Source organism: Danio rerio, chromosome 15 (genome assembly GCF_049306965.1).
Source record: "Danio rerio strain Tuebingen ecotype United States chromosome 15, GRCz12tu, whole genome shotgun sequence".
NCBI lineage: Eukaryota > Metazoa > Chordata > Actinopteri > Cypriniformes > Danionidae > Danio > Danio rerio.
Genome location: NC_133190.1, coordinates 30799951 through 30815248, shown reverse-complemented (window position 1 = coordinate 30815248; position 15298 = coordinate 30799951). Strand labels below are relative to the sequence as shown.

The following is a 15298-nucleotide window of genomic DNA, read 5'->3' as shown; positions in this document are numbered from 1 at the left end:
AAGAAGCGCGTTCGTTGTGATCGGCTTTTATGAGCAACACATATTTGTTTACTCGCATGACAGTAACACGTGCAAGCACACGTGCTTACAGATGTTTTTTGCCAAAAAAGGAAAATGAAAGAAGGATATTCTGGCCACAGTTTGACACAGGAGTTGACGAACCAGCGCTGATCCTGGTCGTCTGTGCTGCCTGGAGCCGCGTCATAAACTCAACTAGGCATATTCATGATTTAGTGCAGACTACAATCAACAAACCACCCTTTTTTCCATTTGGAAAATAACAGCTATTAATGGTTCTTATATACATTTTAAATAGCCTAATCTACAAATCAAACAAAGAAAAATATTTTATAACTTCGCACCAAACTGATGCTTTCATTTTACAGCTTATAAAACATGTATGCAAATTAATGCAGTATCACATGTAAATTACAAAATTGTTATATGCTTAGCCTATACTTTACAAAATGTATAGGTTCAAAGCCTTATGGTTCATCATTATCTTTCACTATAGGCAGCGCGTGCGCACATGAACCGCAAGTAAGACGGAGGAAATATAGGTTAAGTCATTATGGCCAATGGCAATATGTAAAATGTTGTTTTCTTATTAAACATTTATTTCTGAAATGTTACTAAAGTGGTTTATAGTTAAATAAAAATGTTCAGTTCTTGATATAACATATGGATGTTATGTAATGTAAGTCAGTAATTGTAATGCAGCATCATAATGAACAAATATGCGCTAGTCATTGGCTTATATTAATAAGGAGTTCAAAAATGGTCACGTCCGTAACGCAAAATTGTGGTTGTTTAGAGCAAAGACCTGAGATGAGTTGGCGATTATAATTAGTATGGACATATTTTGGCTTTGTATACAAAGTTTCATTTTATTTGTTATAATATTTATTCCACAATATAAACTTTTTCATTAAATCGTTACGGACGTGACACGTGACCGAAGCTGCGTGATGTCTTAAATATGTAGCTCATAAATCAAAAGGGCAATAATGTTATGAAAAAGTAAGGATAATTATTTATACTACAGACTCCAATCCTTCTGCAGAATGATTACTGTTAACATAAAGCATGGAAAAGGTGAGTCTTTAACCCCTTTTTTGAAAGCACGAAAAGTGGTTGGATGATAATGAAAATTACCATTGGCACAATCCTCATATTTCATGGATAAACAAAACAATTTCCTTAAAAATTCAACAAGAGCACATCATAACAATAAAATATAGACCTTAATAAGCAAATTGAAATAGGTTTTGTTATTTTGGTCAAAAGTTTATTTTTTCATGATAAGGTTGACATTTTCATGGAATTGCTCATATATATATATATATATATATATATATATATATATATATATATATATATATATACACACACACACACACACACACACACACACACACACACACACACACACACACACACACACACACACACACACATACTCTCATACTATATACTCATACTACATAGAAACATTCCTGGTTGTGTGATATTACCAAACAACTTATATCATATCCTATAACAAAATTTCATACTGTATTAAAAAGAACTAAATAGTTTTTAAAGCTACAACAAATGCAAATGTTTTGCTTTTTTGTTAAGAAATATGTTAAAAGTTAAAGGAACTATTAATCTATTTACATGCATTACAACATGGTTTATTTTTGTTATATATTGTTGGTATATCTATGTATTAGGGTTGATGAGCATTCCCAAAATGGGGGAAAGCGGAGCACCTGGAGGAAACCCACGGGAACGCAGGGAGAACATGCAACTCCACACAGAAACGCCAACTAAACCAGCCGAGGCTCGAACCAGCGACATTCTTGCTGTGAGGCGACAGTACTACCTACTGCGCCACTGCGTCCCCCGTATTATCATTATGATTATTATTAATAATAATATTAATAATATATTTTAATAATAATAATAATAACTGTATTATTATATAGACATTATATAATTTGTAAAATAATAAAAAAGGAAATTAATAATAATAATAATAATAAATACTGCATTATTATACAGAAATTCTATTATTTGTGAAATGACAAAACAAAAAAATTATATTCAATTCAAAAATCATTATGTGAAAATTATTTCTTTCATCTAAAAAATAAATTATGACTTTGTAACCACCAAAACCAACTATTTACATAACTATTTATAGTTATTTGAAAAGGTTAACAGGTCATTTCCATACCCAATGCTGTTAAAGGAAATGACACTGTAGTAAAACGGAAGCTAAAAAAAAAACTACTGACAGAATTGGGAGATGCAAATAAAGACTGTAAAATGTGTTTAATATGGCTTACTAAACAGCTAAAATATACACAAACACAGAAATGCCCAAAGCTGAAAAAACAACAATAAATCAAGGAGACTTCACACAACTTTAAACACTAACAATGACATATGTGAGAAGCAACAAGTGTTTTCTTGCTTTTTTTTTTTTTTTTTTTTTGTTGTGTTTTTAAAAAGAAGTGTGAAAAGATCAGACCCCTGCAGCATAGCATCCAGATGGTCAGGGATACATTTTTAGCACTTCTCTAAAACAAATGTGACCTCTACTTTGCATGCCACCAATAAAGCATAGTCATGAAAATGGCAATGAAACACTGTGCTAAAGTGCTAAAAATGCAAAAAGGTATAATGTATCCATTATAGCAGAGTACATAATTTAAATATGACATGCACGTACAATATCTCAATATGTTTTTAATGTTGTTGTGATTGTTTATTTTATTTTATTATTTTATTTTATCTTTCTTAATTTGCATTGTTAAATTTGCAGTGTTAAACAAAATTTAAATAAAAGTGTTTAAAAAAATGCAATCAAATATCCCTGCTATGTGACTTGCATTAAACACCCTTGGTTTTCGAAAATAGGAAAACACCAAAGATGCTTTTTAATGCGTTGTTGGTTTTATTAGACTTCAAAGAGGATAACTTTAACAGAACAAAACTCTAAGTATTGTATTATACTAAATGTATATGTATTTAGTATGATAAAATGTTGTTGATTCTTTCCCATGTGATCACAATGATCAACTCTGCCATATTAAAAACTCAGATGAATGGCATTTGTCAATCATTAACAAACTTATTTCGCTTTAATTTCTATCAGCCTTACATTCTGCTTCATACTGCCATGATAAGTTCTGCAAACTTTCGCTCAACCACGAACACGATTTCTGCAGGAGTCCCGTTGAATGCAATGAAGACCACAACTCCCATGATCCCACACTTCTCAAACTACACCTTCATTTGCTGCAAATGACAGTGAAAATGACACACTCTGCCTTTAATTAGGCCACATCTATCAGCAATCTTCACAGCAGATGTCTTACAATGCTTTCTTAATTACCGCCACCCAGATGGCAAGAAATTCCATAGGTGGCATTGTAATTCACGCCGATCTGCTGAGTGCACGGCTGTCCTTGTGTTAAAGGGGCTGTGGAAAGTCAGCTGGTGGAGAAAGTCAACAGACAGGTGTGACCGGCTCTGTCTAAACAGGTGAAGGGCCTTTGCGTTATATGCACACATGGTAAAACACACATACACACACACTCCTTTTGACATGTAGAAGATAGAAAGTGAGCAGTTCTCCTTCATTCCAGCATGCCGGACAACGCAATGCATTCATGGCCAGAGGGCATTTGAAGAGCATGAGTCGGGAGGACTGTAAACTGCTTACTGGATTTCAGTTGTGTTTATATATACAGCACAGCACACAATCATATATAGATACAATGCTATGAACCACAATAATATCTCAGGACTGAGTTGTTCAGACCAACATGTCACTATGAACTTCATATTTTGAGATGTGGATCTTTCTGTGAGCAATGCAGCGGTTTAGCAACTCAGTGGAATTTCGAATGAAACTGCACCAGATGCCATAAATCTACTGTCACACATTCATCAGTTATCTGCTTATGACATAATGTGCCCCAAATCTGAAACCTAAACACACCTGAAGTGGGGCTGACTGCAAGGTGTGTTGTTTGGAATGCTAAATAATGCTCTTCAAATGACACTCAAATGATAGGACATCACTGAATAGGTAAAAGCTTACAGGCCTCAGAAAGCACAGCATTCACATACTGAGGCCTTGTTCTTAAAGTTTCTGTTAGCATTCAGAGGAAGGTCGTGAATGACAGAGATGGGAAGAAATGTAGCAGGGTGGAATGGCCTGATGACAGACGCCAGTTTCATTATCTCTCTCTGACTCTCACCCTCTTTCTAGTCTGGAATTCAACAGTGATTGCTGCTGGGTCAAAGCCAGAGATTGCTTCACTGTGAGACAACACTATGGCATAAACACATCAAGACACTGATGGTCAGAATGTCCGGCATAAAAGAGGGTCTCAAGAGAGGATAAGGACAAGATGGGATTGACAAACAATTAATTTTACAATTTTACAATTAAGGACAAGGACATGATGGGATTGACAAACAATTAATTTTACAATTTTACAATTAATATCATTACTTTATGATGCATGAGCCAGTTGTATTTTAGTATTTAACTGTTCTAATTAATTTTAACAGTTTAAATATTTAATTTAACAGTTTGGTCGTTATTTTTTTCATTAGTCAGCATTGACTTCAATAAACAAAATGAAAAAACTGTTATGGTTTTATTGTTAGGTTAAGATTTTAATCTTCATCCAAATATGAAATTTTTCTCACAGTTGGAGTATTATGAGGGGTAACAGCTGATTTGTGTAGAAAAACTGAGGAATGTTTAGTTTTATTGTCCCCGTTCCTTTCGCCTGTATGTTTGTTTTTACTCTTAAAGTGCCAGAAACCATTGATTTGTGTTTTTAAAATGAACAAGGATCCCATATTCAGCAACATCTACTTTACATTAGGGCTGCACAATATATCGTGTCGGCATCGATATCGCAATGTTGTCATATCGCAGGGATCTGCAATGTAGTTTGGATTATAATTGACCAGATATTAGCTACCAACATAGTGGAGTAATTTCAAGTTTTAACCTTAGACTCAACGTTTATCATTTGCATGTGTTTTTAAGACCTGACTATGAAAATCTGAAAGAAATTTAAGTCATTTGGGCACAATAAATGATCTGTTTGTAGGTTAAAGAATAACTGTACATTATATAATTATTTACTCAATTAAAACGATAAAATGTTATTATTATTATATGCTGATTATTTCATTTCGGTTTCTGAATATTGTTTGACTCCCCAGAAAATCATAAATTATTATTTAGTTCCATCTTTTGTCTGTTGCATTTAACTTTGGTGGTCATTTTTTTATTATATCTTATGCAGATAATATGCTCCACTAAAATTATGGATTCTTCACCAGCTATGTAAGTCATCTGCTGAAATTGCAATATATATCGTGGTGAATGAAAATATCGCAACATCAGTTTTTTTCCAATATTGTACAACCCTATACTTTGCATCTCACCTGACCTTACCTTACCTCACCTGAGAGAATAAATTAACAGCAAATTTAAACTGTTATGTGAACTATACCTTTAAACATAAAAACCCTGATATGAGTGATCAGAGATTAGACAGACAGACAGACAGACAGACAGACAGACAGACAGACAGACAGACAGATAGATAGATAGATAGATAGATAGATAGATAGATAGATAGATAGATAGATAGATAGATAGATAGATAGATAGATAGACAGATAGATAAGACAGACAGTCTCTGATACTACCTTCCAATCATTACATAATCTCTAAACCCACAAAATATATTGAGGAGTTCAGACCAGGACCACATATTTCACTTTCGTAAGCCCTCCACTGACATTGCAGAAATCTCCCAGCTGCTTTAGTTTAGTACGGAGCATGCTGTGGTTCTTACCATGCCACGATACTTCATCTCCCCGTTCTTCCCAGCTTGTTGCTGCACGTATATGAATTATTAATATTTCCAACACAGCGGCTCTGGTTCAAGAAAGTGTGCCGAGTTTGTTACTTTAACTTCTTCTGCACCATGTGTGGGAGCGTCCCAGCTGCCATTTCTTTAGCTTTAACTTTCTTCTCCTTCCCCAAGTCTCTCTCACCCTTTCTCTCTCTCTTTCTCTCTCTCTCTCCCCCCCTCGCTGCCTACGGAGGCACGAGTCAGTCCTTCTGAAAAGTGACACACTCCCCCTTCTCTCTGCCTTCCTCCACTCGTTTGCTCTGTCCTCCTGAAATGGGATTTACAGCAAGAGCTAAAACCTTGCACCCCCCTATAGTAGCACTGCATGTGCCTGTCCTGAAAACCAATCTGTACCTCTACATAACCCTTGTATATTGTTCAAACTGTTGGTGGCTGTTTTGCCCCATTGACTTCCATTATAACCACTTTTTGATTGCAAAGCCATGACATCATGTAATCACGCATTCTTGATTGCTGGTGGTTTTCCTTTTTGGGATGAGGTAAAATTAGCCATTTTTACTGTTGATCATCACTTAGCACCATTAACCCTTTAGGTGTTTAGGCATGTGCAAAAAAGTTTCTGTCTTTAATATGGAGGAAAAGAGCTAATTACAGTGTGTGTGTGTGTGTGTGTGTGTGTGTGTGTGTGTGTGTGTGTGTGTCTTGAGAGTGAGCTGCTTTTCTCAGACGTATCAAGGTAAGTGCACAAAGGTCTCTCACACACACGCACACAATATCCACTCAAAAATTTACTTTAGCCACTTGTTCAAACGACTTGTTTAAAATGTGCTGAATCAACACAATTCTTAAGGATTTATTTGGGACAAATTAATTGATTTTACAATTTAAGTGGATTGAACATTAAATAATTAAGTTAATCGATTTGAGTTGAGGTAACAAAGCAATTGTGTGGAACCCAGCATTTTTTGCAGTGTACTACATATAATTCCAAAGTAGGGCTGCACGGATAATCAAAAAAAAGATCACAATCTCGATTCGACCCTACACACGATCTTAATTCTGCTTTTCTACGATTCAGCCAATTATTTTTTCAAGGTCAGGAGAGAAGCAAAAGCGTTCGCACAAGTCTTCACATTGTTTTATATGTGTTGTCACATGCTGAATTTATAAGGTATAATTGACCCAAAAATGTCATTTCTGTCTTCATGTAACGTGATGTATTTGCGGCATCAAAATCAAACATGAGCTGTTTGTTTACTACAAAGAGGACACGCGAGTGCCCGCCAATGAACTCTACTTTAGTTAACAGAACCTGCATAGGCTGTGAATAACAGGTTATAAAGTTGTAAATAACTTTCAGTTTGTTGCACAGAGCGATTGATTGGGAGCCGCGCGGGAAGCATGATTTGCATGTGTGTTTTTGTGACAGCAGCCATGACATGAGCACACTCAGCAGTAAAAGTGAAACATCAATTAAACGATTATAACGAATTTTAAAGTTATGATTATGAAAAGCATTTAATGTGTTTTCTTTCATAGCAAACACAAAGTGTTGTGCATGAAAATAAATGTTTACAGGGTCAGTATAACTACTTTAGCCAACATAATGTTGAATAAAATGCAAGGAGGAATGTGATGTTGCCAAATGTTTTATTTTACCACTAAAAAATGGTTTAATAATGTTGTCAATGACAAATGACAAGCATATGTCTCAAACATAATAATTCAACTTTAAAATTATGAAGTTATTATAATAAGTCACTACTTACTGTGAATTAACAAACAGGACAAATTTAAAGTCTGTTTAAATCCACTATTCCAAGCCTATACAAAAAATAGTATTTTAATTAACAGTAGACCTACACAAATAGGCCTAATATTATTATTAGTGTTGTACCATATGTTTGTGAAATAACAATAATAATAGCCTACTCATATTAACCTGTATTTTACATCTACAGAATCATGAGAAAATTGTGATCTTGAGCAAAAATAATAATAATAATAATAATAATAATAATAATAAATCATGATTCTGATTTTAGCCAGAATCCAAAGCCATAAATTAATCATTTTTTTCAGAGCAACTTATGACCAACAGAAAAAAAATACAAATGTTAACTCTAACAGGAAAAACCACCAACAATAAAGAATACACAATAATATAGTTTCAGGCCCTTTCAATAAAAAAATGTGGTTATAATGAAAGTCCATGGGACAAAAAAACAGCCATGAACTTAACGAAAGGGTAGTAAATTTGAGTGTATTGTTGAGTTTTTGAATATTTTCAAAGCATTTTCCCAAAATATCTGTCAAAATAAGACTTGTCATCAAAAATCATTCCATAGCTGAAACACAGTGCATGTTGTGGCCAAAACTGAATGAAAACATCCCCTACAGCACACAAAAGTTAACAAACAAAATGTGTAAAAAACTGTATGAAAAACCATGTCTTGTACTGACAGACTCGAGGAATCCGGGATTTGGAATTCCGGAAAGCTCTGTAACTCTCATTGCAAGCTGGATGAATTGCAGTTAGTCATTATGCCAAGCAGATTTTCCTCCTCTTTTCCCAGCATGCTGAAGCAGATTCGAGGGAGATTTCAGATAGGGATCCATCAAGAAGATAAGATTGATGCATTTGGCTCTGTCACCTTTTAAAAAATGATTAAAAAAAACAGGCCTAGTGTGCTACAAATGTATGCCGCTACATGTATGGCGGCTGTATACATGCTTATCAAGTGAACGTAGTTGATAAACAGATATAGAAACTGATAGAGAGAAAGATAAAACCAAAGAAGAAACGCAAGTTGAGAAAAGCGTGTCAAAGTCTTACGAAAGCTCTCATTAGAGGACCATATAAAGTCTTTCTGGTGCAGGACAAAGGGTTAATGAATGACAACACACCCATTTTGGTCTCTCCACCCAATATGAACATGACAAATCGCTTGTACACACACACATACACGCACACGCGCACACACGCACACACACTTGTATAGTCAGCAGTACACAGGTAAAATCTTAACCAAGGTCACTGCAAGCATTGACCCAAAAACAGAGCAGCGCCCTCTGATGGACACTCCAAAAGCACAAAGAAATGCTGAAATGTTCTGGATAGATTGCAAAATATAGGAGTTCCGCATTGCATAGGCATAAATCCTCCCCTATTCCATCAGTCCCATCAATCTCTCCTTCTTGCTCGCTCCTATTCCCACTTATGCCAACATAATCAGAAACCCCGCCTGCTGGAATCTGAGTAATATTTTCCAGACGGCGTGAGTTGCTCTTTCTTTCTCTCACTGGGACACATTGACACTCCAGGTCGAGCAGGAAAAGTCACAAGTATGTCATTGTAACTCTATGCATTGTGCACACGGCTTTCTAGGTGTGTACTAGTGAGAACTTTATGAATTTATGATACACAACCGCAGTCAATGGATTACAATGGTTGTCTAAGAAACCGGATAAACAAACAGCGGTTTCTAAATCATCCTGTTGTTTGATCAGGGTCACTTTGATCTCTCTTTTAAAAGCTGTCTCACTGTTATCCTTTAATCTCAGGTAATAATGCAATTTGTTAGTGCTCCACCTTACTTTGCTTAAAACTGAGCCAAAGATGAGCTAAAGCTTTCCTAATAGAGAAATACAAGGAAAGAAACAGGTAATTTGAACTCATTTGTTAATCTTAAGACAATATGAAAATCTATACACAATTTCAGCATGACAAAAGAAAACGTTAGCTGAATGTTTAAATTGTTTTTCCAATACAAAAATACACACACATGAATGAATGATACTTGTAGCACTCAAAATAAATGGCATCCCACACACTCATTCATTTTCCTTTGGCTTAGACCCTCATCAGGGGTTGCCACAGCGGAATGAACCACTAACTTATCCAGCATATGTTTTACACTGCGGATGCCCTTTCGGCTGCAACCCAGTGCTGGGAAACATCCATACACACTCATACACTACAGCCAATTTAGTTTATTCAATTCACCTATTCCACATGTCTTTGGACTGTGGGGGAAACTGGAGCACCCAGAGGAGACCCACGCGAACACGAGAAGAACATGCAAACACCACACAGATATGCTAATTGGCCCACAGCCTGGGCTTGAACCAGCGACCTTCTTGCTGTGAGGCGACAGTGCTAACCACTGAGCCACCATGTTGCCATCATACATTCATAACAATAATTAATAAGAAACTGTAACAATTAGGAATGCATTAAATTATTATTGCCAATTTAATGAACACATTATTAAATATGTAAATACATTTATGAGCGAGTGAATCAGTAAATAAACAAAAATGTACGTATACAATTTATTTATTCATTTTCTTTTTCAGCCTAGTCCCTTTATTCATCCGGGGTCGCCACAGCGGAATGAATCACCAACTTATCCAGCACATGTTTTACGCAGCGCATGCCCTACAAGCCGCAACCCAACACTGGGAAACATTCACATACTCTTGCACACACTCACATACACCTATACAATTCTCAAAATAAATTCTAAATAAAAACACACATCATCTATTTAAAATTTTATTCAATTAAATACATTTAATAATTATTATTACTAATCAGATCAGAATTTGAACATATTTAAAGAGCCCATATTATGGGTTATAAATATGGGAACCACGGGACTGATCATGACACGGAGATAATGACCACTGACAGATGGAGATTCGGCTGCGGGGAATAAAGAATTAAAGTTTATTTTCACAACAACACCACAGTATAGCCAACCATGTGATGTGTTTGTTCCTGTCATTTTTTTGATGATTGATACAATAACCTACACTGCAATGCAGGATTTGCTGGCGGTTTGCTATTAAAAGAAGGAGCAGAAGAGACTTATGTATGGGACTTTGTCAGAATTTGACAGGGACTTTGTCAGTAACTTTTACAGTTCATATGGACCAGTTTATTTTCCTATGGTACGTGTAAATAAAAGTGTTTCCTCATTTTGTGTAGTTTGCAAAATATGCATTTAATTGTGTGTAGTAACTTCTAATCGCTCCACACACCTTGTTATCACTTATCTGTTATAGATTAGTGTTTGTACTGTATCTCTCAGGTTAGATCTGTATGGGGCTATTCACATATTCCGTCCTAAACCACACTGAAAACACTACGCATGCTGCTTCTTCCTTTACCAATTGAAATGCGTTTCTGAACTTGCATTCCTCTGCCGTATGTCTTTGCTATGGCCACCATCAGCTTTTCCTCACATGCGCGGCACAATAAGTTTTCTAAATAGTTAAATTTTTGCCACTGTGTGGATTAATACTGAATGAGTGTAGTTGTTATTACTTGGGGTTAGGTATGCTGGTGTTTAACTGCATTGCTTTATTGCATTCCTGCATATACTCTATGTGTTACTTTATAACTGTGGTGGGCGTTTCTCTCGGTCTCGTGCTGAACCCAGTCGACCAATCACAACAGACTGGGTCATCAAACCAATAGCGCAGATTAGCTTCATGCTAAGAAGTGGTTTGGGAACAAATGAATCACTGAACGAATCAGTCGTTGGGATAAGTAGGTAAAAATAAATGCATATTATAAGATAATGAAACACACTATAGGTGTTTTTTGACCTTGCATGCATATCTGCTTTTGGAGACCCCCAAAATCAAAATATGAACTTTTCTAACGTGTAATAGGGGCTCATATTTCCTTATTTCTTCATAAATGTATTGTGTTGACCGTGTTTTGTATGCAAACCCATAGGTAGCTTGGTCTTTGTATAAATAAGTTTGGTGTGTAAATAATGACAGAACTCACTTTCCAGTGAACTGTTCCTTTAAAAGATGGCATAAAGCCTCATTCATTATGTTTGCACACAGACAGGTCACTGTAAGAGCAGGACTCGTACATCCTCACATGGCCTTCTGGCGGAGAAACAAACACTGTGAGAATTTTGTTTGTTATATGGAGTACTCTATTCCCTTATAGTGGTCAAATGACATCCGTGGGAAATCAGTAATGGAAACTCTGTCTTTTTTCCCCGCATGCCTGTCGTGCTCTCACCCCTATTATACTCATATTGGCCACTTTAAAGGTCCCTGCCCTTCACTTCCTCTTTCTTTATCGCTCAATCTACAGAACAAATTCCTTCACATGCAAATTTAAAGTCAATTATACACAATCTCAAAAATGCTGGGTCATTTTTTTACAAGATTGCTGGGTTAAGACATTTTGTTATCTTACCAGAGTGTTGGGTTATGGCTTAAACGGTCTCCAGAAACAATGTTTGTGTTTGATTGTTTAATTTCCAACCTGTTTTGCCTTCCTTTTAAGCAAATAATAAAGTGATTGTTAAATGTATGTGGGTAAAAGTATTGAACATGTCACAATTTTTCTCAGTAAACATATTTCTTAATGTGCTGTTCACTTGAAATTTTCACCAGATGTCCATTATTAATCCACACATACAAAAAATATATATATATATTTTAGCTTAGACATTACGTTGTGTGTGTTACAATAAAATCACAGTAGTTAAAAAGCAACCTGCTCATTGTCAGTGTAAATTAATATTAGCTGCTTCAGTCCAACATCTACATTACCAGGATAATATAGATGAAACCAGAATAGACATTTCTGCAAGACACTGAACCAAAACACAACCAAGGAAACTCTCAGCTGGTTTCAGAAAAAGAAAATAAAGCTGCTAAAATAGCCAAAACAATGGCTGACCTAAATCCAATAGAAAACAAGAAGTAAAGATCTGAGGTGATAGACAAGACCCACAGAACGGTCAAGATTTTTAGACTCACAGCTTAAAAAAAAAAAAAAAAAAAAAAAAATATATATATATATATATATATATATATATATATATATATATATATATATATATATATATATATTATTATTATTATTATTATTTTAAATCACACCTAAGCAATGCCTGTGTATTTTCTTCATACAAGAGGTGTATTGAAGCCATCATTACCAAAAAAGCATTTCATTTTATTTGAGTTCAGTACCTTCTCCTTGTGTCATTCCATTGAAATTACACATATAAATTTTTATTTGGTTTGTTTAGCTTGTGTGTTTGGATTGTTTAGGTTATTTATCGAACTCTGAGTCAAGGGTCGAATTGTTAACCGAATCAGCTGGGTCAAAACATGAAGCTTGTTTGGTCCATATTTGACACAGACCTCAGTTGCCATATATATATATATTTTTTTTTCTTTTTTTTTCTTTTTTTTGGGGAGCACTAAAAAAAATGTTGTAAAAACTCTGTTATATTGTTTTTAATAAAAGTTTTAGTAACTTAAAATAAATATATCAAATCTTACTGCCACCATAAGAAGTGTAAACATCACTGATTTGTTATTTATTGTATTTTCAGAATTCTAGAAACTGCTGTACAATATCATGCTAATAAAACATTTATAGATGCGCTGCCAGTACAGTACACATCTTCTGCCTATTTTTTTTTTCTGTTTGTAATAAAAACGTCTGAGGATTCTGCATGGTGAATGTTCCACCCACTGCTGACAGCCACTTAGAGATGAGTCATATTTCAGTCACTGGACTTTACTATGTTCGCCTTCTCTGGATCTCCTGTTAGTGCTTTGGAAAAGTCAATTAACCCATGCAAAAAATTTGAATCCCTTTTGTTCCAAACCACAATCATCTGTCCACATCATTAATATGGAATTGGATCCTGATGGGACACAATAATGGGCGAGAGGGATTTTATTTCAAATTGTGTGTAAAAAGACTTATGAAAATATTTGGTCTTTGTACTTACTCAATCTGTTTCCACCTCCTCTACTTCTTTTCTCTCTCTCTCTCTCTCTCTCTCTCTCTCTCTCTCTGCCCCTCCCTCCATTTCTCCGCCTACTCTGTCACAAGCCTATTTATACTCTCACACCAGGACAGGTCTATTTGTAGAAACTGTTGTGTCGAGCAGAGGACAGTGCAGAGGGGTTGAAGATCAAAGTTATAAACCTTGACTGCTGTGTTATTGTTCAACTATATGAATCTATTGGCCAGTGCTGAAGTTAAAAAGAAATGCAAATTAGAATGAACTTCAAAAACCCTGTTCTGATCTGGTAAAACACACTTCTTCTACCTGCCAGCTGAATGAGGAAATAAATAAACTCTTCACCTCTAGAATGCTGTTGTTGGTTTTTGTATTATTTTTTCACTTCAGTTTGAGAATGAAAGCAGAACAACCTTTGTGTGTTTTTTTTATTTCATGTGTTCACCTTATTCTTGGTGTATGAGGGGCCAAAGCCATTTGAATATCTTTGGTTGAGACTTCCTGTCTCATTCACTTCCATTCATTTAGTCATTTAGCAGACGCTTTTATCCAAAGTTTTAGGTGTGTAAAGTGTAAGAAGCAAAACATTAGTAATTAAAAAAAATAATTATAATACAGTTAGTGGTGGAGCCAGAGAGGCAATTGCAGATTAGGAAGGAAAGTGGAGACTAAACAGTTGAGTTTTTAGTCGTTTCTTGAAGACAGGGAGTGACTCTGCTGTTCTGATGCAGTTAGGGAGTTCATTCCACCAATTCGGCAGATTGAATGCGAGATTTAGGGAAAGTGATTTCTTCCCTCTTTGGGATGGAACCACAAGGTGACATTCATTCACAGAACGCAAGTTTCTGGAGGGCAAATAAATCTGCAGGCGTGAAAGCAGATAAGAAGGAGCAAAGCCAGAAGTCGCTTTGTAAGCAAACATCAGAGCTTTGAATTTGATGCGAGCATCAACTGGCAGCCAGTGCAAACGGATGAGTAGCGGAGTGACATGTGCTCTTTTAGGTTCATTAAAGACCACTCGTGCTGCTGCGTTCTGAAGCAGCTGAAGAGGTTTGATAGAGTTAGCTGGAAGCTAGTAGAGAGTTGGTCTCTACTAATAGTCCAGTCTGGAGAGAACAAGAGCTAGAACAAGGAGTTCAAGCTGCCGCGGTGAGGCTAGCTGCTTATATACACTCCTGAGCGCTTGCTGATAGAATTTAGCTGGACACGCACACTGCTGGTCTTGTTGCTAAAGTGCTTTCAGGAGAAGCCCTTTAGCAACGTTAAGCACGTTAACAACAACGTTACTGAAGCAACGTTAAGCAACGTTAAGCACTTTAGCAACATTATTAGACGTTAAAAACGGCTCGTTACGCTGCTTGATGTTGCAAACTGATATTTTCTTATTATATTATTCAACTTCGTCTGTATAGTCATGAATACACTTGTTTGTAGAGCAAGTAGTTTGACTATTTTTTGCCGTTTATTATTCCTAGTCATTTCTCCCTCAGGCAACTTAATCGGAAATTCTACAACAGTCGCAAAAACGAGCGCACTTCCGCATTGAACAATAAGGTCAATAGGCAACAACAGTGTCATACACACACAAATCTGTGT

The 15298-nt window shown here is 35.8% G+C and overlaps 1 protein-coding gene across 3 annotated transcripts in view; it reads right to left on the bottom strand.

Moving 5' to 3' along the window:
* Positions 1-15298, bottom strand: part of myo1cb (myosin Ic, paralog b) — an 84747-nt gene that overhangs the window by 43828 nt on the left and 25621 nt on the right. The window contains exon 1 of one of the 3 annotated variants that reach the window (XM_005157667.6): positions 5883-6118. The exons of the other annotated variants lie outside the window; for them this stretch is intronic. Within the exon in view, the coding sequence (XP_005157724.1) occupies positions 5883-5900 (18 nt within the window). The 5' untranslated portion in view covers positions 5901-6118. Of the gene's footprint in view, positions 1-5882; positions 6119-15298 lie in introns of those variants that run through there. 3 annotated transcript variants of the gene reach the window in all.